General features: G+C 45.9%; 1 protein-coding gene across 1 annotated transcript in view; it reads left to right on the plus strand.

Annotated features, from left to right (window-relative positions):
* Positions 1–4,145, plus strand: part of PNP (purine nucleoside phosphorylase) — a 66,180-nt gene extending 62,035 nt beyond the window's left edge. Inside the window, exons 5-6 of the mRNA XM_075569180.1 lie at positions 38–228; positions 559–4,145. Of these exons, the coding sequence (XP_075425295.1) occupies positions 38–228; positions 559–776 (409 nt within the window). The 3' untranslated portion in view covers positions 777–4,145. The remainder of the gene's footprint in view (positions 1–37; positions 229–558) is intronic.
* The last annotated feature ends 19,560 nt before the right edge of the window (positions 4,146–23,705 follow it).

Consider the following 23,705-nt stretch of genomic DNA (forward strand, 5'->3'; position numbering starts at 1 on the left):
GTGTCGCCTAACTAACATCCCTCTCTCCTCCTCGCAGGTTCGGCCTTCGTTTCCCCCCCATGTCTGACGCTTATGACAAGGACATGAGAAAGCTTGCCCTGGCAGTCGGCAGGGAGCTGGGTTACTCCAAGATGCTGAAGGAAGGGGTGTACTGTGGGATTGGTGGACCCAACTTTGAGACTATTGCAGAGTGTCGCTTCCTCAATCGTCTTGGGGCGGACGCTGTGGGTAAGAAAAGAAAGATTACTGGCAAAACTGTGTGTATAGCAAAAACATATGAGATGGGAAGAAGGAGGGGCAAGCTGTATAGATAGACATGATAGGGAGGAGGGGGACAGTCTCTGTCCGTAGGTCCATCCTACAGTAAAAGGGACACATACCGAATAGGCCACAATCCCTTCTGTCACCCTAGGGTATGAGGGAAAGTCAAATTGCAACCATGGTTCACTTTTGTCTTCGTGGCATTATGTTACTTCAGTGCAGGGAAACAATTGGAAAGCCATAGGTCTCCTCTCACTGTATCACCATGTTCCCTTCTCTCTTTCTTGCACTATCCAGGCATGAGCACAGTGCATGAGGTGATCGTAGCCCGGCATTGTGGCTTGCGGGTCCTGGGCATCTCCCTTATCACCAACAAGGCAGTGATTGACTATGACAGCGAGCTCACCGCCAACCACGAGGAGGTGCTCCAGACCGGCAAGGACAGCGCCAAGTACCTGGAGAAGCTGGTGACCACCCTGCTGCAGCGCATTGAGCTCAATAACAATGTGTGCTAGAGGGTCGGCTCCATGCAGGGTAGCGTGGCAGGGACCCATGGGAATGGAGAGAAAACCCAGACATGCCACCACCCTGCCTATCGCCTCTAGACACATTGGCACTAGCCCAATATTAAACACACATCTCAATACAGCTAGCTCCATCTGTGCTTCCCTTCTTAATATTGACATCCATTCGGGCGCACCAACTTCACGGCACCCACCACCTAGCTGTGGTGCACCCACCTAACATTCCTCAGAAATAACAATTCCTCATCAGTTGTCTCCAGAACCAATTCCTTCAGTGTCTCTTTCTCTTGGGTTCTGTTGGCAGTTAACACTGAGTATGTCTCATATATTTATCCATCACATGCTCCAGCAGCCTTCTGATATATACTGTACATATATATATTCATCGCTGCTGATCTCTTCTCCCTCTACCACTTGCCCTCTTGACCCCATTCCCTCCCATCTCCTAAAACTTGCTCCTACTATAATCCCTACGCTCACACATTTTTAACTCCTCCCTATACTCTGGTACCTTTCCCTCCTCCTTCGAGCATGCAACAGTTATACACCCTTACTCATAAACAGCAAGCTTGACCCAACCTGTCTCCCTCCTGCCTTTTGCCTCTAAACTCCTTGAATGTCTTGTATTCTCTCGCTTGCTCCACTTTCTCAACACCTACTCTCTCCTAGACCCTCTACAATCTGGCTTCCACACTGCTCACTCCACTGAAACAGCCCTCACTAAAATAACTAATGACCTCCATGCTGCCAAAGACAGAGGTCATTACACTCTGCTCATATTACTCGACCTCTCTGCAGCATTTGACACCGTGGACCACCCTCTTCGCCTTCACATTCTCCATACTCTTAGTATTCGTAACAAAGCTCTATCCTGGATCTCCTCTTACCTCTCCAATCGTACTTTCAGTGTCTCTTCTGCTAACACCTCCTCCTTCGTCGATCTCTGTGTGGGGGTACCCCAGGGCTCTGTTGTGGGACCTCTTCTCTTTTCTCTGTACCCACTTTCTCTAGGTGACCTAATCACATCTCTTGGGTTTAAATATCACCTCTATGCTGACAACACACAAATTTACTTTTCTACCCATGACCTTACACCTGCTGTACAGACCAAAGTTTCTGAATGTCTTTCTGCTACAGTATATCATCCTGGATGGCCCTCCGCCGACTTTAAACTTAAACATGGCAAAAACAGAACTCCTCATACTTCCTCCCAAACCTGGCCCTAATACCTCCTTCCACATCACTGTTGAAAGTACCATCATTCACCCAGTAGCCCAAGCACGCTGCTTAGGGGTCACACTTGACTCCTCTCTCACATTCTCCTCTCGCATTCAAAACGTTTCTAAAACCTGTTTCTTTTTCCTCCGCAATATTATTAAGATATGCTCTTTCCTCTGTTGCTCGACGGGTAAACCTCTGACTCATACCCTCATTCTCTTCTGGCTCGATTACTGTCAACTCCTGCTGTCTGGCCTTCCTGCCTCTCACCTGTCTCCCCTACAATCTATCCTAAATGCTGCTGCTAGAATCACTCTACTCTTTCCTAAATCTGTTTCAGCGTCTCCCATGCTGAAATCACTCTCCTGGTTTCCTATCAAATCCCGCATCTCACACTCAATTCTCCTCCTCACTTTTAAAGCTTTACACTCTTCTGCCCCTCCTTACATCTCAGCCCTAATTTCTCGCTATACACCAGCCTGACTCTTGTGTTCTGCTCAAGAATGTCTTCCCTCTACCCCTTTGTATCAAAAGCCCTCTCCCGCCTTAAACCTTTCTCACTGACTGCCCCACATCTCTGGAATGCCCTTCCCCTCAATACCCGACTAGCACCCTCTCTATCCACCTTAAGACACACTTGCTTAAAGAAGCATATGAGTAGCACCGCGGCTAATACTATACACATGATGCATAAAGCTTGACCCCTTGGTGACGCTCTTACCTGAATGCCTTCCTACTGTCTCTGTATGTTCTTCCTAACAATTAGATTGTAAGCTCTTCAGAGCAGGGACTCTGCGTCTTAAATGTCACTTATGTCTGAAGCACTTATTCCCATGATCTGTTATTTGTATTATTTGTTATTTATATGATTGTCACGTGTATTGCTATTGTGAAGCACTATGTACATTAAGGGTGCGATATAAATAAAGACATACATACATACATCTTCAGCCATTGTCAATCCACTGCTGGATGAAGGCCTCCCCAATCACCTTCTCCACATAGGTCCAACATTTTCTGAACCCATCCTCCCGTCTTACTTTTTGTCATCGTCTTGGTCTTTTATTCTCTTGGAATGCAGTACTGTATCATTTTTGTCCAATGATGGTCATTTCTTTGTGTGACAATATACAGTACACACACCTCATTTTTAATACTGCTTTTTTTTTTGTCCAGGTCATTAGTGGAAAAGAAATCCCAATGAATAATGTAGCTATTTTATCATTAATAACTGTATTTATTATTTAAATATCTCTTCTGAGGATGTTACATTTTTAAATCCCTGTGATTTAATTCTGGGATTTTTAATACGAGTGTTAATTTTCTTGCAAAATCTGTCCAATCGCGGGAGTGTTATTGCCAGCAAAAGAGCGAAACTGATGTGTTTTCTCTCACTTCTGCGCTACTTAAACTTATTTTGCAAACTTTCAGACATTCAAATGTAATTGCAGCAACAAAAAAACGTAGTGCGTAGGCTGTAATGTCACTTTCACACACCTGCAGATAGGCACGGATGTAAATTTGAAGCATAAATCAGCATTGCAAAACAGTGCCGACCTGTCAGTTTTGTGTTTTTGCTACTGTGTTACTCCCCATTCTTTGCTTTCTCTCACTCTTCTCTCTCTCTCTTTTCTTGACGAGAGATGCCTCAATATACTGTGTGTCCCTTTCCTGATTCAACCTTAACTCTTCCCAACCCAAATAAATCTCTTGAAACAAATCATACGGTTAAACGGCCACAGTTTTTATTGGAATAGCAACATCAACATTGCCTGATCAGATTGACATCCACCGGTGTCGCTGACTTGTGAAACCACCATCAATCTACACTTAAACCCATTAGCTGTGCCAATCTAGGAGGACAACCGAGGTCAATTAGAAGGACACTGAAAGGCCCACCGTGCTAGCCAGGGCCTGCCACCCCCTTCCCCATCATATAAGTCCCCAAATTAATGCTGTATTCAGCCAAGGTGCAATCTGATTAAGCCCACCACCGCCAACTTGTTTACATCATACCCCCAATAAATCAAGGCAGACAGGGAGCTTCCCAGCTTGTGGAATCATTATGTGATACCCTAACCCTGTGCTCCTTAAAAAAAAAAAAAAAAACCTTTAACTTCCTTCCCCCTCTCTAGTAGATAAGGTTAATCACCCACTTAACCCTTTACTCTAAAAGGGACACCCTCCCATCATGTACCCCTTTCTTAACTGGCCCGGGGGTTCTCTCGCTTCATTCTTTTCTTTCTTCTGGGATCAAACAATTAAAATTAAAAAATGAGATAATTCACAAAGATGACCTTCTCCATTTAACCTGTAATCTGTTTGGGAGCAGAAGATTGCTCCTTAATCTCTCTATTTCTAGTGTAATCCTGAAGAGCATCAACATTTAACCTATAACCTGTCAGAAAGGTCAGCAACACAGCTGGCCTTTTTTTGCAGTGAGGGGCGTAATCCATCATATTATTGTTGAAATTCACTCCTTAACCTGTACTGTGCCAGAACAACCCGCAGAGCATTTTAATCTGCAAGATTCTCGCTCTTCCTCCGGTGACGGTTGAAAGTAACGATCCTGCTTCTGACATTCCCCATCGTACTGTATATACCTGTTTAATAGAAATTGCCGCTTTTGTTTATAGAAAGCTTGATTAAAATCCTATCTTTTGAAAGACTTGACTCTCGTAGAGTTATTTAGAAGAAAGCGGTGTCTGCAAAATAAACATTATATGATTTTTTTGGAAGAGCAAAACAACCAAGGTTATAAACTCCATACACACGTTGCACATTAATATCTTATCAAACAATTCTGCCAAAGCTACAAAGATTTAAAAGTGATTTGGGTTTAGTTTAGTATACTGCTGCGGCCGAGTTTATTCGAGCATTTGCCCGTTCTCCGCCGCAGCAGTAACCTGGCGTGCGCCGGAGGGTGCCGGGCGCGCGCCGGAGGGTGCCGGGCGCGCGCCGAAGCAGCGGAAGAGTGCCCTCCGATCGGGGCGCTCTCCCTCCCGCTGCCGGGTCCGCCGGGTCCCCCGGAACCCCCTGCCGCCGTCCCCCACATCGCGGGACACCAGGGCTCCCTCGGGGAGCCCTGGACGCGCGTGCAGGGGGCGCAGGCACCCGATGACGCGTGACCGCGCATCGGTGATGCGCGGCACGCTGAGGGAGTGCGGCTAGCACACCTGGGCATCCCCCGGCTTGCGGTGCTAGCCGTGCTCGAATTAAACGTGTCGGTAGTGTAGCTGTATCAAGTCCAGTGGTGTTTTTGGAAGGGGTAAAAGATGCCGGAACCCTAAACAAAAAAAAAATATTTGCAGGTAAAGCACAATAAATAATTCAGTTTTAAATACAGGCAGAGTTGTATACTCCTTGATAAAGCACCCACAGGTGTGATACACATTGAAGTATGCTGGGCCCCCTGGTTCGAGTTTTCTTCACTCTAGCTTTATATACAGGAAATCCTAATCATTTCGTTATCACTACATGGTGTTCCTTGTTGATCCATATAAAAAAAAAGTGCCTACGCCCTGAGCTCCGTTCCCCAACAAAAAATATCCCTCGTCAGATGTCACTACATTTTGTAGCCCCGATTATTTAAGCAATGAAAGACAGCATCACCCGTCTAAACACTTGAAAATAACCTAACAGCAAAAGTTGAAAAGAATGCCTGAAATGATGCAGTTTATTAATGAGATTGCTGCCGTATCAAACACGGCTGCAGTAATTTACCCCACCAGAGGCAGCTAGGTGTCAAGCTGAGGGAGGAATGTTAACGCCTCGTTCACCCATGTCTAATGGTATTTGTGCTGCTTCTTTATAGGGTCATTAGGAAGAGTTATAGGGAGTGGTTATATGGGACAATAGGAGAGGTTATAGCAAGCAGTTATATGGGGTAATAGGAGTTAGGCCGCATCCATTGTCGGCGAGGCCACGCGACGGTGTGCACGATCAATCATATGTGCCTTTATGAGGCCGTCTTTAGAGCGCGCTACTGCGCACGCCCGTCAGAGCTCAAAATCGCACGCAATATGAGACAAAATTAACTAATTTCGAGCGTGACAGCCAGGTCACTTGAGTGGTTCACCCAATAAGGGCGAACCAGCTCTGTGACGTCACAGCCACGCCCCCAACACGCCTCCCCATCGAGTCTACCCAGGCCACTGATCGCTGCAGGTAAAAGCGCGGGTCTTATCAAGCGCACTCGCACGGTAGCGTGCACTCACACCATGGACGCGGCCCTATACGGAGCGGTTATATGTGATAGTAGGAGGAGTTATAGGGAGCAGTTATATGGGGTAATAGGAGGCGTTATGGTGACGGTTATAAGGAGCAAGAAGGAGAGGTTATATGTGGTAATATGAGTTAAAGGGAGGGGTTATATGGGGGAATAGGAGGAGTTATGGGAAGGGGTTGTGACAGGTTTTCCCCCACCCTCTGGGAGATCTCACTATTACACAGTGTTTTGTGGTGCTCACCTGCTGGCTCACAGAATACTGAGCGTCCTCCTATAATAGTGGGGACGGACAGGCTTTATAGTTCTATCTCACTTCTTCACTGGGTGCAGCGCCTCCATCTCCAGCAGGCTCCAGTAGCACTGGGTGTAATCCCTGCAGGAGAACCCTCTGATACTCCCCCTGATTAAGTGCAGTCTCAGGCCGGAGTATACAAAACAGCAACTCTTTATTTTCTCAACAGGATAACAGCATACGCGGTGGTACACATCTTATCCCTCTTCTGGATGGTCCCTGGATTCAACCAAAGGAGCTTGGAGGCACATCCTCAGCTCATTCCCTATTCCCTGGTGGAATAGGGGGTAGTAGTCCAACTCCCCTAAGGGAGGGGAAGGAAGTTGGTCAGATCCCTGACTCCACACTCCCTAGAACTCAGACCCTCTAAATGTAGCCCCTTTTGTATCCTGGGGGGGGGGTCCAATGTCTGAGCTCCTGATTGGGCATTACACAGGTCTTAGCCTGCCCCTCCCCCCCTGTCACTCACTACTTACTGCAGAGGAAAACCTGGATTAACCCTAACACTGCCTGCACTGGTACCAGGGTTTATGTGTTAGGCAGGGCAGATTAGTAGCCAAAAAGAGTACATGGCTATACACTCCCCCTGGTGGAATCTCACGGACCCCGCTGAGAACCTAATTTATGTACCATCCTTCAGTTCGAACAAGCATAACAATTGATTCTATACAATTGATAGCATACATTTGATAACAATGAGGTATGACAGATCCATCACATAACATGGAGAATCCTTACCCCCACTAATAGTAATGCTTAGGGTCAGGCTTTTTAACTAACCTGCCCTCGTAGTCAGGAACAGTGACAGAGTACACGTTTTTGTGACCCCGCTCAGGTAGATACTCCAACCGGTCCAGATAGATGCCTCTCCCTACCCTCCATAGTCGCATTAGGTAGCATATTTATCTTCGTTGTAATAACTAGAGTAGCTACACTTAGAGTCTAAAAACTCTATAATAGCATCCCCATCCAATCCACTCTATTGGCCTCTATTTCCCTCATGATGGGCTCAGGGACATAGGGGAAGTCGTACCCATAGAACTGCCGGTACCTCTGTACTATTAGTCGGTCAGCCCTGCTGAGTTTGGTTAACTTACGGTCACAGGTCTGGCCCGGTAGCACCCAATGTAGTGGCTCCAGATAGGAGTCAGGTAGGTGTTTAGCGAGAAATTAGGGTAGAGATGTAAGAAGGAGCAGAAGAGTATAAAGCTTTAAAAGAGAGAGAGAGAATTTTGTAAGTAATACAGGATTTAAAGCTGCAGTTCAGTCAATATCCTGCATGTGTGTTTTTTTTTAATAAATCAGTTCTGTAGTAAGAAAAAATACTTTTAGCATTTTCTGTTTTTAAAAAAACAACTTTGAAAGACCAATTTTCTTGTATTCTATTTTAACAAGCCTTTACTAAGGCACTGCCCCTTCATGTCCTGTCACACCCCTTTGTGAGCCCTGCCCTCCCTCTTGCACATGTCAGTGCAGGAGTGCTCATGAATATTCATGAGCTTCCACTGACTGACAGAAGCAGATGAAAAACATATCCCATATATAAAGATGTCGCCAAATTTCGCCTATCAATACATGGAGAAAGAATTGACTGGCAGCTATACAGTTCTTTAGGTAATTAGAGATTGCCCAAATGAAATTATTGAATTTAAAAAAAAAAAAGACTGAACTGCAGCTTTAATAGGAATCCAGGAGAGGGATTTCAGCAGGAGAGACACTGAGATAGATTTAGGAGAGAGTAAAGCGATTCTAGCAGCAGTGTTTAGGGTCGATTGTAGAGTAGACAGGAAGACTGGACAGTAGAAGGTTACAATAGTTGAGACTGGAGAGAATGAGGGCCTGTGTTAGAGTTTTATCACTAGAGCGACAGGAAAGGGTGAATCTCTAATGTTATGGAGAAAAATTCTAAAGGTTTTAGCTACATTGTGAATCAGATGAATGTGAATGTGCTGCTTCCTATTCCTGTGACAGGATTCCTGACGAAGCTATTTGGTATAGCGAAACACGTAGAATCCAGGAGGAGAGACAGAGTTGCACCAAGAGAGGACCCTGTGGAGTAAGGCTGTTGTTTCCAGCGGAAGGAATAGGAAGCAGCACCTGCTCACCACGTGATCCAGAGAGAAGGGTGGTGAAAACGTCCCCGCTCCCATATTTACATTGATTGCCCATTTTAATTGCACATTTTGTAAGTGCGCATTTGTGAGATTTTTTTCTTTATTAAATTTGTTACATGACGTCTGCGCTGTGGTGTTTCTCTTGTCTCTACCTTAGCACACCCATACAGCATCTCAAGAATGGGGTAATCTGGTGTATGCCGGACCCGCTCCTTACACACTTTAATATTTTGTGTGGCATGCTTGGTTTACTCATATTCATGTGAGTATAACCATTGAAGTTTTCTGAATATCATCAGTGGTTCTTGTGATAGCATTACACTATATTCTGCTTCATCTTTTTTTTTTTTTTGCATAACGTGTATACCGCTCCCTCATCCTGTTTGTCCACCGGGTTCCAAGGAAAAAAATACTTTTTCTATTTGAAGGTTGAGTGGGGTTGCATTTGTCCTTTTTTATTCTTTCATCACATTGGGTTTTACATATTTGTCATTGTGGGACCTATCTTCTATTTTGAGTATTCTCTAATCAGAGTGTTGTTTTGATTGTTTCACCACAAGGGGCCACTATTGCCTAATTTTTATTTCTTTTCTCCTATTCTTTCACTGCCTGTACTTTCAACACACTGTTCTAAGCGCCAATCCTGTTATTTGTGTATATCTGGAACGGGATATCCTGTTTTATCAAAATCGCAACCCCCTTTTTCTTACTGGCAAAAGACGAATAAAATGCAATAGGGTATGCCCTTCCAAAAGGTATTTGGGGGTTCCTGGGTATCGAAGTGTGTCTCTTGCAGAAAGTTTCTTTCAGTTTTCTGAATTCTTTTAGGTCCAATCTATGTTTACCATTACTATTTAGACTCTTAACATTCAGGGACACTAATTTCAATGGGACTTGGATAGCCATTCCCGGTGTCATATCTCTCTCATGTGAAAGTTGTGCTCGGAACAGCTTGATGGTTGTGGGGTACAAAAGGGGAAAAGAAAAAAAAAGGAGAGTATTTTCCCACTTTGGGAACTTGGGGGAAAACAAAAACAATAAATACAAAATTATAAGATGAGTGTAACCAGCCACTCATCCCAGTTTTGTGGCCAGACCCTACTTAGTCTGGCCTGGCGGGCATATGGCCCTACAGGGGGCGCCCTGGCATCAGGCATGCAGGTCTCCCACCCACTCCCCGCACCCCGCCCCCTGTCACTCTCGACCTCCCGATTGGACCTACACTGTAACTTGGTCAGAATATAGAAACTTAACAAATACAACAATTCCCACTTATTGTGCACCACATAAACATATGTAGCTTTTCCTACTATAATTCCACTATAGATGTATAGAATCTAATTTATTTCAGGCAGAGTTTGCTCTTGTCCTTCCATGGAACGTATGATTCTTTGTGTCTGTAACCTGGGTGTGTTTGATGTCCAGCCCCCCAAAAGTCACTGTCGCATCATAATCTTAGGGCCGAGCCCCATTCACCCACCACCAGGGTCCCTTGTCCGCTCATTCTCCAGCTTCATCGATATATCATCTGCGGCAGATCAGAGTTCGGGCCACGAGCGGCAGACCCCAGGTCACAGTTAGAACCATCCCTATAATAAAATATAAAAAACAAACAAGCAAAAGGGGGAGAAGGGGGTGGGGAAGAGAACGACAGCTGGAGGTCCAACATAGATTTATTTGCATCGTCACGTGTTGCCTGACCAACGGTAAGGCAAACCGCTTCGAGCTCAAACTCAAAGAAACCCAACGGGCCACTTCAAAGAAACAGCCAGTCGTAACTCTTTCATCTCCGGGCCGTCGCTCCATCGATCGATCATCCTCTGTATTCTCACCACGAGCTCCTCGTTGACAGTCTGATCTATCTTTTGGGGACAGATTTAAAGTCACTAGAAAAGGAGAAATTACTCAGCATAACGGAGTGAGATCTGTTTGCCCCCGTGATTGATTACAAGATGGAATGGGAAGGCCCATCGGTATCTAATCCCTTTTTCCTGAAGTATCGCTGCTACCGGTGTGACGGTAGGGGTTACTGGCTTCACAAAAGTGTTATGAAGCCCAGCTAGCTACCCCTAAACCTATGTAACTTGACCACCTTCGTAAGGCTTAGTTTGGCCAAATGTATTTAACATCTGGATGAAGAACAGGGAATGTGTAAATGTATTTCCATGTCTGTACGAATGTATTTCAAAGTCTGTATTTGTTATCTCACAGTTTAGTGAATCAACATTCTTCTGTAAATGTGTTTTGGGTGTCAGAAAGCAAATGAGATATTCCATTGGTTATTGTCATTTCTATGGAGAATCCAATCCACTTAGTTGAAGCTTTCTATAGAAATGATAGGATTAGGGACAGCTAGGTGTCAGCACTCCTGGGGGGAGGTGAAAGGCTGCTGATCAGATCTGGTAGTAAGAGCATTGTATTGCACAGACTCTGATTTAATCAAGGATGGGTTTTAGGATGCCCTCTGGCTGTTGTGGCACTACCTTAAACTGTGCTTAATCTGTGCTCTGATTGTCCAGTAGAATCTCCCATGTAAAGGATAGCCACCAAGAGCTATATAAGGGGTGCTGCTGATCAGAGAATCAGATCTACTTTCAGAGAAACACTCTGGGCAGGAGTGTGGAGAGCTACCTCCAGGAAGACATTCTGGGAAGGAGTGTGGAGATCTGCCTTCTGAGAACAAGAGAGCTACTTTCAGAGAGACACTCTGGGAAGGAGTGTGAAGATCTACCCTCAGAGGACTATCTGAGAGACAGAGAGACTAAGATACATTCTGTAAAGGAATTTAATCTTTTACAGTGACCAGCTGGAGAGATATCTCAGAGGGGCTGCTGTGTGATCAGCCCTCTGAGATCCTGGACGAGAAGCGGACAGGACAAGCCTTCTTGAAGCAGGCCCCATGCACCTAGCGAGGCTAGAGACTACTCCCCAGGCCCCCAGTTGGTATTGTATCGTGTTTTGTGCATCTTTGTTTGTCTGCTGGCGTGCCAGAATAAACTCCATTTTATTCAATAACTTTGTCCTGTCTGGTGCTAGTGATCCCGGTGGTTTTGGTGTTAAAGTACTGGTCTCCCGTGATAACCGGGTGCAATCCTCTTCGTCGATCTATTGTCTGTCTGGACAGGTCCTGGAAGATCTGGGTAATGTCGTTTTCGAAATCAACTGAGCCTCTATTTTTGCATCCCTTTATAATCTTTTCCTTGGTCGTATATTGATGGAGCCTTAGAACCACATCTCTGCTTTTTTAAGGACATCAAATCTAGGTCCCAACGCTCTGTGAGCTCTGTCCATCACAAGTTCGCTGTCTTGTAATTGGGGATCTATTGAGAGGAAGAGCCTTTTAAGATATGGCTGCAGGGGTTCTTTCAGGGATATGGCGGATTCACAGGTTCTGCCTTCATTCGCTATTCTCAAGATCATTCATACTGTCTCACATAGCTCTCATTTCTTCGCAGAACCGCAGGACCCCGTCATCCATATTTACATGGTTTTGTACGGCGACATCCATTTTATTTTCTAGCTCTGTGGTTCTCTTAGCCAGTGAAGCAACCTCTGTATTAAATTCTGTTACAGCTCTGTCCAGAGCTGATGGGAAACTCACTTGCATTTCTCTGAGCATACGCTGCAGATCTTGCTTTGTGATCATTGTGTCATCCATTGTAGTGACTCCCTCTCTCAGCAGCAGCAGCAGCTCTCACTTCTGGCACTTTTCCTGCAGTGTCCCTGTTAGCTGAGTTTCTTAGCATTGCTCGTCTCTCCAGGGCTTCTCCTGCTGCTCCAGCAGCCTGCTTCTCTGAGGCTGGTGCTGCGCGCTCCCGTGCGCTCTGTCGGCGCCATCTTTATTTTTCCTTCCCTTGTCATCTGTCGCCAACTGAATACGGCCAAAACTGGAAAATCCGGGGTCCCCGGCCTCCCATCCTTCTTGTTGGACATCCCCGCTGCTTCCCCCACCTAACGCCGCCGTCCGTGGCTCGGGAGAAGGTGCAGATCGGGGGTTGTGACGGTGAAGGGGTTAACCAGGCTTATAATAAAGGTCAAGCCCACTTGGTTAACCCTGACCCGTGTGTTGGGGTCTTAGAGTGTCAGCTCTGGGACCCAGAAGTCAAAAATGTATTACTGCAACTGTATACTGATTTTGCGACATAAAAGAATCATGTGATTTTTGCCTTTACTGGACCGCTGGGACCGGGAGATTTCTAGGCTGTAAGTTTCAGGGTGGGTTTGGCAGATAAAGTCTTTGCAGAATGTGTCTATGTAGCGAGGCTCTGGAGTTAGGGGATACCCCAAAAGTTATATCGGGAGATTGAGTGATATCTTCGGATATAGCTAAGCGCATTACTCCGCCAACCTCGGACTCTGGAAACGTTCTTACCGCTCACCGCCAGAGTCCGTGCTGCAGCATCTTCCAGACAAGGTAAATGGGTATGAAGGGGTTAAAAGATATCTGCAGGTGTAGCCCTTGTACCACCACCCTAAGTGATATTGGGGTGTCTGCTTCTTCTCTAGCTACTTCTTTAGGTGATGTACTTGTGTGGTAACAGGAGGGCAGAGTGCTCCATGGTGTTGTGGGGAGAATAGGACAGGTTTACAGGTTACCTAGTTCTTCATTGGTGCAGCGCCTCCAGTCAGCATGGATCCAATGTGATAGCAGGGGATGTCCCATACTGACACTTTCTTCTCTCAGCAGCAAGGCAGTGAAGCACACTGGTGATGGTACAACTGGATCTTTATTGCATAACATTGGAAGTCAGACAGCCTGCACAGCCCTTCTTTAGGGGTAAGGCCTTGCAGGCCCCATCCAGAGTCTTATCCTTGTAGTGCTCAGGATAAAACACACACTCCCACTCCTCATGGGGAGGGGGAACAGACTCACTTGACTTCAGGGAAAGTGTCAGAAACCACCCTCAGGAGATGTTTGTAACCCTGCCCCTTAACAGAGCAGGTTGAATACTGATTGGTCATTACATACTACAGATGAACCAATTAGTATCCTTCCTTCAGGCTGACACTTTCTGGTTGTTGCTAAGTCCCGCCTGTCACGGTAGTCACAGGGTTATAATATACACCAAATCATCTGGGTTGAATTGAATACGACTGTGATATAATAAAGAGATTTTATTCCTTAAAAGACAAGTGGACACACAATGTTGGACAAATAACAAACGGAATATATACACTTACTTGGGAAGCGCACAATGAAATAACCCAGGATTCAGATTAGCAGTTCATCAGGCATCAGGTATAAGAATGAAGACACGAAAGACAATGGACATAGAGTGTGCAATCGTTTATATTTGATTTTGGGCTCTATCCCTAACATTGGGACTCAGGTATTGGATGACAATTACCTGGACCCAATTATATTTTGCCAGCTAATGTGGGAAGCAATAAGGTACCTGCCCCCAGGTGGTTGGCACATGCACACATCACTCTGGCCAGAGACCCATTTTCAGCACCACACACTAACAAGATGGCGACTCAAAGTCTGCCTTTTGGGTATCTGGACCGGGAAACTCTCCAGAGGTGTGAAGTATGGCACTTAATACAAGTACCCACGTCCTGCTCTTCCCCAGGAAGGACAGAAGACCACGGGGCTGAGGTGGGGATGGAAAGACATCGACCCACAACCACGCAGTCCTGTCCGGAATGCGCAGTCCAAGTCGTACAGCGTCGTAGGGTTGGAGAGGTCAGGGTAGTCAGGGTACTTGCCGTATTTTCGGGTCGGAGAGTGGAGGATGGTAGATTTCCGTAGCCAAGGTCCAGGGTAATAGAAGGTAGAATGGTCAAGGGACGAAGCGCAGGAGAGTGTAGGAATCCAAAGAACAGCCAAGATCAGGACAGGAGAGAACAGACAGGTGAGGCCAAGCAGAGTTCAAGACAACTAAACAGCAGCGGTGAGCACAATGCATAAACAGGAGTTTATGCGCAGCAAGGAATGAGAGACAGGAGCAGGTATATAAGTAGGAAGAATCCAATTACCTTGCAGGGGTGTGATCCGGTCCACCAATGGTGTCCGGAAGGCAATAATCTGAAACAGCCTGCAGGTCAGGCTTTCCTGGTGATTACCCTGGTTGCCGGGCACCCCGCGCACGTGCGCGATGCGCGTCGCGGAGCGCTGACGTCACACGGACGTGCGGACGAGTTCCCTCCCTGTGGGAGGCGCCGGCAGCTCCTTTTAGAGCATGCGTGTACCGGCCTGGCAGTGTTACGCCGGTGCTGCCCGCAGACCAGACCCGTCCCCTGAGCTGAAGGGGGAAGTGGTAATACACGTACCCGCAGCAAAGGGAGCGTGTCCGGAGTGTGGTATGAAGCGTTGCCAGGCCAGGTGTAGTAAGGTAGACAATACTTGCCGGTACCGGTTGTAGAGATAGAGTGAATGATGCCTTGCCGAAGTCAGAGAGTGGAGAGTGGAGATAGGTCGTAGTCCAAGCCATGTTCAAGGGGTTACCAGAGTGAGCGTTGTCCAAGGAGTGCCGAGATCGAGAGCCAGAGGGGGTAGTCGTACGAGCTGCGTCAGAACCTGTGAAAACACTGAGAGAATCGCGAAGTACTTCCATACAGAGACTATGGCGAGCAAAGACTGAGAGCAGAGAGGAGCTAGATAAAGCAGGAAGGTCCAATTAGGAACGGAGGCGGGACAGGAAGAGCTACAGGGAGACACTGCAGTTTGGTGCATAACAGGCCAGGTGAGTCTTGTTAGTACGTATGGTTAGTAAAGAGCTGCTCACCTATTAAACCGGAGGTCCTTAAAATGGTAGGTGCAAAGGAGGTCAATACATATGTGAGAGAGAGTGAACGAAGAAGTTCAAAGGTACCCCTATAAATGCACTCTAAGCCAAGCGTATATGTTTCTTAGGCTATAAGGTAAAAGACCCCTATACCAGAAACTAAAAGGGAAAACGGCGCAAAAAACAAAAACGTTTTAATACATATTTACAATTAGCAATTACACTCAAATGGATAAAATATGGGTATGAACTAAACCCCTTGGAGGAGCAATATGGAGTCAGAATGGGGCTATGTATGGACCTTAGTATTCTCCTGAGTCGCTTATATCAGAGATTAACCCCTTCCACTCCTGCGTATAATTAGGACATATGATGCTCATGAACTAAACACATTTCCTATGCATATTCAGTAACCTGCATCAAGCAAAGGAATGATAGCAGTGTCAAAGATAACAGTATACAATATTTATCAGCGGTATCCAAATATTGATAAATGTCGCTCTGTATACATATGTGTTGTATATCACGGACTATGCTAGTGACAAATTGTCAAATACTTGAACGGTATCCGTTAATACAATCATAACCCATCCCTCATATGCGTGTGAATACACGGGTGGTAACAGTATAGCAAGCCTGTATCAGATGGTTGCTGTATACTGCTGCGTCCGAGTTTATTCGAGCATTTGCCCGTTCTCGGCCGCAGCAGTAACCTGGCACGCGCCGGAGGGTGCCGGGCGCGCGCCGAAGCAGCGGAGGAGCGCCCTCCGATCGGGGCGCTCTCCCTCCCGCTGCCGGGTCCGCCGGGTCCCCCGGGTCCCCCGGGTTCCCCGGAACCCCCTGCCGCATCCCCCACATCGCGGGACACCAGGGCTCCCTCGGGGAGCCCTGGACGCGCGTGCAGGGGGCGCAGGCACCCGATGACGCGTGACCGCGCATCGGTGATGCGCGGCACGCTGAGGGAGTGCGGCTAGCACGCCGGGGCATCCCCCGGCTTGCGGTGCTAGCCGTGCTCGGATAAAACGTGTCGGTAGTGTAGTAACAGCTTCCCAGTGTCACTCCAAAATACATATACACAGCTATGCACTCGTCAGGCGGCTGTAGTGTTGTAACAGACAGCGCTGTATGTTGGCAGAAGGCCAAAGCTTCTGACACTGAGATATGAGAGGGGAAGGGAGAGAAAGCAGGCTACGGCGAGCCCTTAACCGATAGAGAGAGGCATACGACCCGTTCGAGCATCTGGTACAGTCCTCGCGGTCGCTCCTCCGGTGACGTCACCCTCATGACGTCAGCAACACCCGACACGTGTTTCGCGCGTGTGACGCGCTTCTTCAGGGGGAGGAGTCTGCCCTTCCTATTCAGTGACTGGTATTTATAGAGAGACTTGGACTCCTATTGGTCCATGGATCCTTGTGGCGTATGCCTATATGCTGCTAATAGCAGAGTTAACCCTATCAGATCGGGTTTGTATCTAAAAACTGATAGTTAAAGGACGGATGAATAATTAGTGTAATGGGAGATTCCTCATATATTCAAATTTATGTTCCCAAATTTCTGCACATAAAACATGACGAGATTTGTAATGCATTCAAAGGATAACCCCAAACCATAGGAGTATGTATTTGTGTAGGAATGCATGACCTGATTATAGTGATCCGCCCCTAAGGTCAATACGGATCTAGATACATTTAATATACTTGATGATGTTGAACCGGAGAGTATATAGAAATGTAACCAGATATAACACAATAGCTTGCTGGAAGGTCTTATGGTACCATATAGAGAATGTATATATGTAGGAATGTGTAGCCCACTTAAAATGATCCGCCCCTAAGGTCAATACGGATCTTGGCTTGTCTTATATTCTGTATACCAGTACCCCCAGGTGTGTGAAAATGGCTGTATTGAGTGCAATAAATTGTCGTGGATACACATAGTATCAAATGGATTGATATATTTGCGTATATATATGCCTTGCACTGTATTCAATTGCATGCTAATAGTGAATCAGTGGTTATTGGCATAAATTTATCGTAAAAACGCAGAGTACATGAATCCCTCATTCAGTCCTGAGGGTGACTGGGTCTGGAGGAGATATATCCACCGACATTCACGTTGGAGTAGGATTTTATCCCAGTCACCCCCTCGAGGACTGGGAGGTACATGTTCAATTGCTGAAAAGGTCATAACTTGTTGATTGCCCTGATGGCATTCAGCAATGTATCTACAGTAGCAATAGATGTATCCACAAGATTTCTCACATTGCCCAGGTGTTCCAGTACACGTATTTTGAAGGGTTTGTGGGTTTTACCCACGTACCTCATTCCGCATGTACATGTCATCAAGTATATGACCCCGCAAGTCTGACAGTTCATGAAATCATTTATTTTGTAATTAGTTGTACCATTTATGTTCATAAATGATTTGATACTCTGCATATAGGGACAAGCTTTGCATCTTGTACACTGGCGACCAACTTTATTCTTACTTGGCTAGCTCCGCGAATTTCAGAGGATCCCGGTGATGTGCGGTTTTGTGTCGTTTTCTCCCGGGGTATATAGCGTTATATTCGCGGCTGTGATTTAAGCATTTTATTCCCGCTGGCTGCAATACTGCAATGCCGTGTAAAAACGCATGGGGGCGTTTGCGAGCTGTTGTCTTTGAAGCCGAGAAATTCATGAATTGTAATGCAGTATATACTGTATATATACAGTATATACTGTATAACAACAACCCCTATAACCCCTAACATACACATACAGTACTGTATATGCACATCAATGATACTATAGGCCGGCGGGGGCGAGATGTGTTTGCAGCAGAGAGAGAAACGCTGCTCTCTCTGCGCAAACATCGGCACATTAAAAATGATTTAAAATACATTTTTATTTATACTGTAGATGTGCAGGGGGTCTCCGGAGCTGAACCGCGTTGGTTTCAGGTCGGGGGACCCCCTGCTCCCCGAGATACGGCCCCCTTTATAAGGTGCCGGTATCCCTCTGCATTTAAAGGTCCCGATCACGTGACCGCGACATGTAAACAAAGCAGAGGGATACCGGCACCCCCTAAAGGGGCCTGTATCTCGGGGAGCAGGGGGTCCCCGGACCTAAAACCACAGCGGTTCTGCTCCAGAGACCCTCTGCACATGTACAGTATAAATAAAACATATATATAAATAAACACTCGTTCTTTACCTTAGTGGCTATGTGCTATGGTAACGAAGCAGCATTTCTGTATTTTAATAATATTGTACAGTGAGCAGGGGGTTCCCTGAGCCAGAAATTAATGCTCAGGGGACCCCCTGCTCCTGCTCAATATTATTAAAAATACAGAAATGCTGCTTCATTACCATAGCGTATAGCTGCTAAGGCAATGAAGGGTTAAGGCAGAATAAACAATAAATACATTACATACATATTTTTAATGTGTGTTTTAAACTTCCCTGCCTTCACTGTAATCTATGTAAAAAAAACCTCCCCCTATTGTGTGTTTTAAACTTCCCTGCCTTCACTGTAATCTATGTAAAAAAACCCTCCCCCTATTGTGTGTGAAGCTTCCCTGCCTTCACTGTAATCTATGTAAAAAACCCTCCCCCTATTGTGTGTGAAGCTTCCCTGCCTTCACTGTAATCTATGTAAAAACCCCTCCCCCTATTGTGTCTGCTAAACTTCCCTGCTTTGACTAATCTGTGTAAACCCCCCTCCCCCTATTGTGTCAGTTAAATCTGCCTGGCCTGTGTTTTCTGTGAGTGCAGTGTACTGTATGTAAATGTGGGGAGGGGGATCCCGTGTAAATAACCACACCCACACCCACTACCCACTACCCACCTGCACATGGCCCCTCCGCTGCTGCAAAAAAGAGACAAAAATTAAAACATACAAAGTAATGTCCCCTAACCCCTTAATCACCATAGCGGTTATTAACCGCTACAGTCATTAAGGGGTTAACCCACCCTCACCCACCACTCGGGATGCCTACATACCCTCCCACACTAACACCCCCCCCCTTGAGGCCTAAACACCCAGTACCCACAAGGGAAGCCTACCCACATACCGTTGGGGAAACACCCCCCCCCCCACCCCCAGTACCCACAATTAAAACAGTACAGTGACCCACAATAAACAGCATTATATTTATTAAATACATTACCCACCCCCTGTGCCCCCCCATAAATACAAGATTTATCCTTTTACATACAGGGTTCATAACGCAGACCCACGCGAGTCCCCGGTGGGCTGGCGGGGCACCTGGACAGACCTACAGTTTACCAGCAGCCCTTTTTACACAGGTTCTGGCGGCCTGCTGGTGGATCCCGCCAGCACCATGGCCCCCAGGTGGTCTCCTTGGGTCACTGTGGGCCACAATTGGGTCCCCACGGTAGGCCCGCGGATGTCTGGGAGCCCCGGGTCAGACCCACAGGTGTCTGCGGGGCCTTGGGTGGTTCCCTCGGGGGTCTGGGGAACTCACGTGTGCTCACTACGGGTCCACGGTGCCCCCACAGAAGTGTGACCACACATCATCATCCCCGCACCTACGGGTCGGCGGTGCCCCCACAGAAGTGGGACCACACATCGTCATCCCCGCAGACTACGGGTCGGCGGTGCCCCCACAGAAGTGGGGCCACACATCTTCATCCCCGCATGTGTCACCCGTGGAACCACCAGCGTGATACGCTTGGGATACCCGAGGATACCCGCAGGTGGTCTCCAGAGGTCCCACGCAGAACCACGGAACCAACCCTGAATGTAAAAAAAATAAACCTGGCCTATACATTCAATACATATACCCTCCCCCCCAACACCTACAGTACAATAATGTGCAAAATAACTATTATCCAGATATGGATAATAGATTAATTGCCCATTATTAAAAACATTAACTAGCATATTCAAATAAATAAAGTACTACTGACCTCATCAATACGAAGTGTCCGTAGCCAGCAACATCCTTGTCTTGCCCACAACATACATAGCAAATACAAAGCCAATACATTGCAAGTACATTCAGATATCAATTAACCCCTTAAACACCTTATCAGATAATAACCGCAAAAGTGATTAAGGGGTTAAGCCACACAGGCCCGATACCCACCCTTCACCCATGAATTTGTACAGTGGCTTCATCATGCAACTATATATATATATATATACTGTATATATATACAGATATATATATATATATATATATATATATATATATATATATATATATATATATATATATATATATATATATATACAGTATACACATGATGAACCAATATACAAATAAATTTAGAAGGGTTATCAAAAGCATACTGTCCTATAACCAAACACTTCTCCATACAGACACTACATTAAAATCAATTTCCTTTAATAATCCTAACTGATCTCACAATCTATATCATCCCAAACCAATGAAAAGCCAATGAAACACCTCACATTCCAATATATATGATGCATAAAATCTATGCACCATATACATTCTGCAAATGAATCAACCAAGTTAACAAAAATCAATTAGCAATCATTATTTACATCCCTAAACAATTCACACTCCATCCCGAACAATGAAACAATTAACTAATTCACACCTGGAGCAGAACAATTTAGCCTGTGATAAAATATAAGTACCAACCAAAATACAACCTTTAAAACCAAGGCTATCGCTGACCTCCCTCAAACACACAATACAATACCAAGGAATACATCTATCTAATTTTAAAATACTTTAAACTCACAATAATGCATAGCAGCATAGACAAATTAATTTAAAACACATCAAATCAAGCTTTTAAAACAACATCATTTCTTACCCTGTATGTATATTTCTCTCTAGACATATATACATACATACATACAGTGGCAAGAAATGATATACCACAAAAAAAAAATACACATGTTAAAAAACCTTTTGAAAAAATTAACAAGTTAAATAAAATACATTTCTTTAGTTCACTTACCATTACTTGGCCCCACCGACTCCCGTTGCGCAGCTTACTCACGAACCAATCCACGATCAGGAACCCATAAAATAAAAAAACATAAAATAATAAACATTAAACTAAAAATCCAAATCAATCCACGGGTCTTCTACTTGTAATCCATCTTTATCTTCATCTGTATTCTTCTTTCTTCTATCTCCTTCCAGCGGGGCGGGGTCTTCTCCCCGTCTGCGGCCACGCCCTGGTCTTCTTTCTTGCCCGGAGGTCCTTCCTCCGCGGCGTCTGGCTTCAAAATGAGACGACATAGGCTTTTAAAGGCCTATGACGTCACATTTTTCGTCATGGTTCCCATGGTCCTGATTGGGCCGTGAAAACCATGTGTTTTGGCCGACAAAAAAAAATGATGACGTCACTTAAAGGCAATGAAAGTACAGCCAATCAGAATGGCTTTGCTTCAATTGCCTTTAAGATGACGTCATGAAAAGACACATGGCCGCCCTCACATGGTATGGTAGCCAATCAGAGCGTGGGAACTCCATCCTTACTCTGATTGGCTCTAGTACCATGTGACAAGCTTTCAATGACGTCACATCCTTTTTCCCCCCAAGCCTCTGTCAACCGTGGGAACCATGACGAAAAATGGCGGGATCCACCAGCAGGCCTCCAGAACCTGTGTAAAAAGGGCTGCTGGTAAACTGTAGGTCTGTCCAGGTGCCCCGCTAGCAACCGGGGACTCGCGTGGGTCTGCGTTATGAACCCTGTATGTAAAAGGATAAATCTTGTATTTATGGGGGGGCACAGGGGGTGGGTACTGGTTGTTTCCCCAACGGTATATGGGTAGGCCTCCCTTGTGGGTACTGGGTGGTTAGGCCTCACGGGGGGGGGGGGTTAGTGTGGGAGGGTATGTAGGCATCCCGAGTGGTGGGTGAGGGTGGGTTAACCCCTTAATGACTGTAGCGGTTAATAACCGCTATGGTGATTAAGGGGTTAGGGGACATTACTTTGTATGTTTTAATTTTTGTCTCTTTTTTGCAGCAGCGGAGGGGCCATGTGCAGGTGGGTAGTGGGTAGTGGGTGTGGGTGTGGTTATTTACACGGGATCCCCCTCCCCACATTTACATACAGTACACTGCACTCACAGAAAACACAGGCCAGGCAGATTTAACTGACACAATAGGGGGAGGGGGTTTACACAGATTAGTCAAAGCAGGGAAGTTTAACAGACACAATAGGGGGAGGGTTTTTTACATAGATTACAGTGAAGGCAGGGAAGCTTCACACACAATAGGGGGAGGGTTTTTTACATAGATTACAGTGAAGGCAGGGAAGCTTCACACACAATAGGGGGAGGGTTTTTTACATAGATTACAGTGAAGGCAGGGAAGTTTAAAACACACAATAGGGGGAGTTTTTTTTTACATAGATTACAGTGAAGGCAGGGAAGTTTAAAACACACATTAAAAATATGTATGAAATGTATTTATTGTTTATTCTGCCTTAACCCTTCATTGCCTTAGCGGCTATACGCTATGGTAATGAAGCAGCATTTCTGTATTTTTAATAAAATTGTGCAGGAGCAGGGGGTCCCCTAAGCATTAATTTCTGGCTCAGGGAACCCCCTGCTCACTGTACAATATTATTAAAATACAGAAATGCTGCTTAATTACCATAGCACATAGCCGCTAAGGTAAAGAACGATTCTTTATTGATGTGTGTGTTTTATTTATACTGTACATGTGCAGAGGGTCTCCGGAGCAGAACCGCTGTGGTTTTAGGTCCGGGACCCCCTGCTCCCCGAGATACAGGTCCCTTTAGGGGGTGCCGGTATCCCTCTGCTTTGTTTACAGGCCGCGATCACGTGATCGGGACCTTTAAATGCAGAGGGATACTGGCACCTCATAAAGGGGGCTGTATCTCGGGGAGCAGGGGGTCTCCCGACCTGAAACCAACGCGGTTCAGCTCCGGAGACCCCCTGCATATCTACACTATAAATAAAAATGTATTTCAAATGTATTTATTTATAGTCATTTATTTATTTATTTTAGTAGATTTATTTATTTATTTTTTGGCGGCTGCTGTGTGTGAGTTTTTTTTATTGTGGGTAGCGGGAGTGGGTGAAGGGGGTATTAGCCCCAATGATGGTTGTTTAGGGCTTGCGGGGGGGTAGTGGGAGGGGTTAACCCCTTCATGACAGTAGCGGTATTAACTGCTACGGCCGTGAAGGGGTTAAGTGCACCCGCAACCCCCCCGCAAGTCCTAAACTCACACCAAGGGCCAAATACCCCCTTCACCCACCCCCGCTACCCACAATAAAACGGGCACGGTGGGTTAACCCCTTCATTGCCTTAGCGGCTATCAGCTATGGTAATGAGTGGAGGTTGTTTGAACTGGGGCGCTCTCTATGATTTGTGGCGGAG

Source organism: Ascaphus truei, chromosome 13, assembly GCF_040206685.1.
Source record: "Ascaphus truei isolate aAscTru1 chromosome 13, aAscTru1.hap1, whole genome shotgun sequence".
Taxonomy (NCBI): domain Eukaryota; kingdom Metazoa; phylum Chordata; class Amphibia; order Anura; family Ascaphidae; genus Ascaphus; species Ascaphus truei.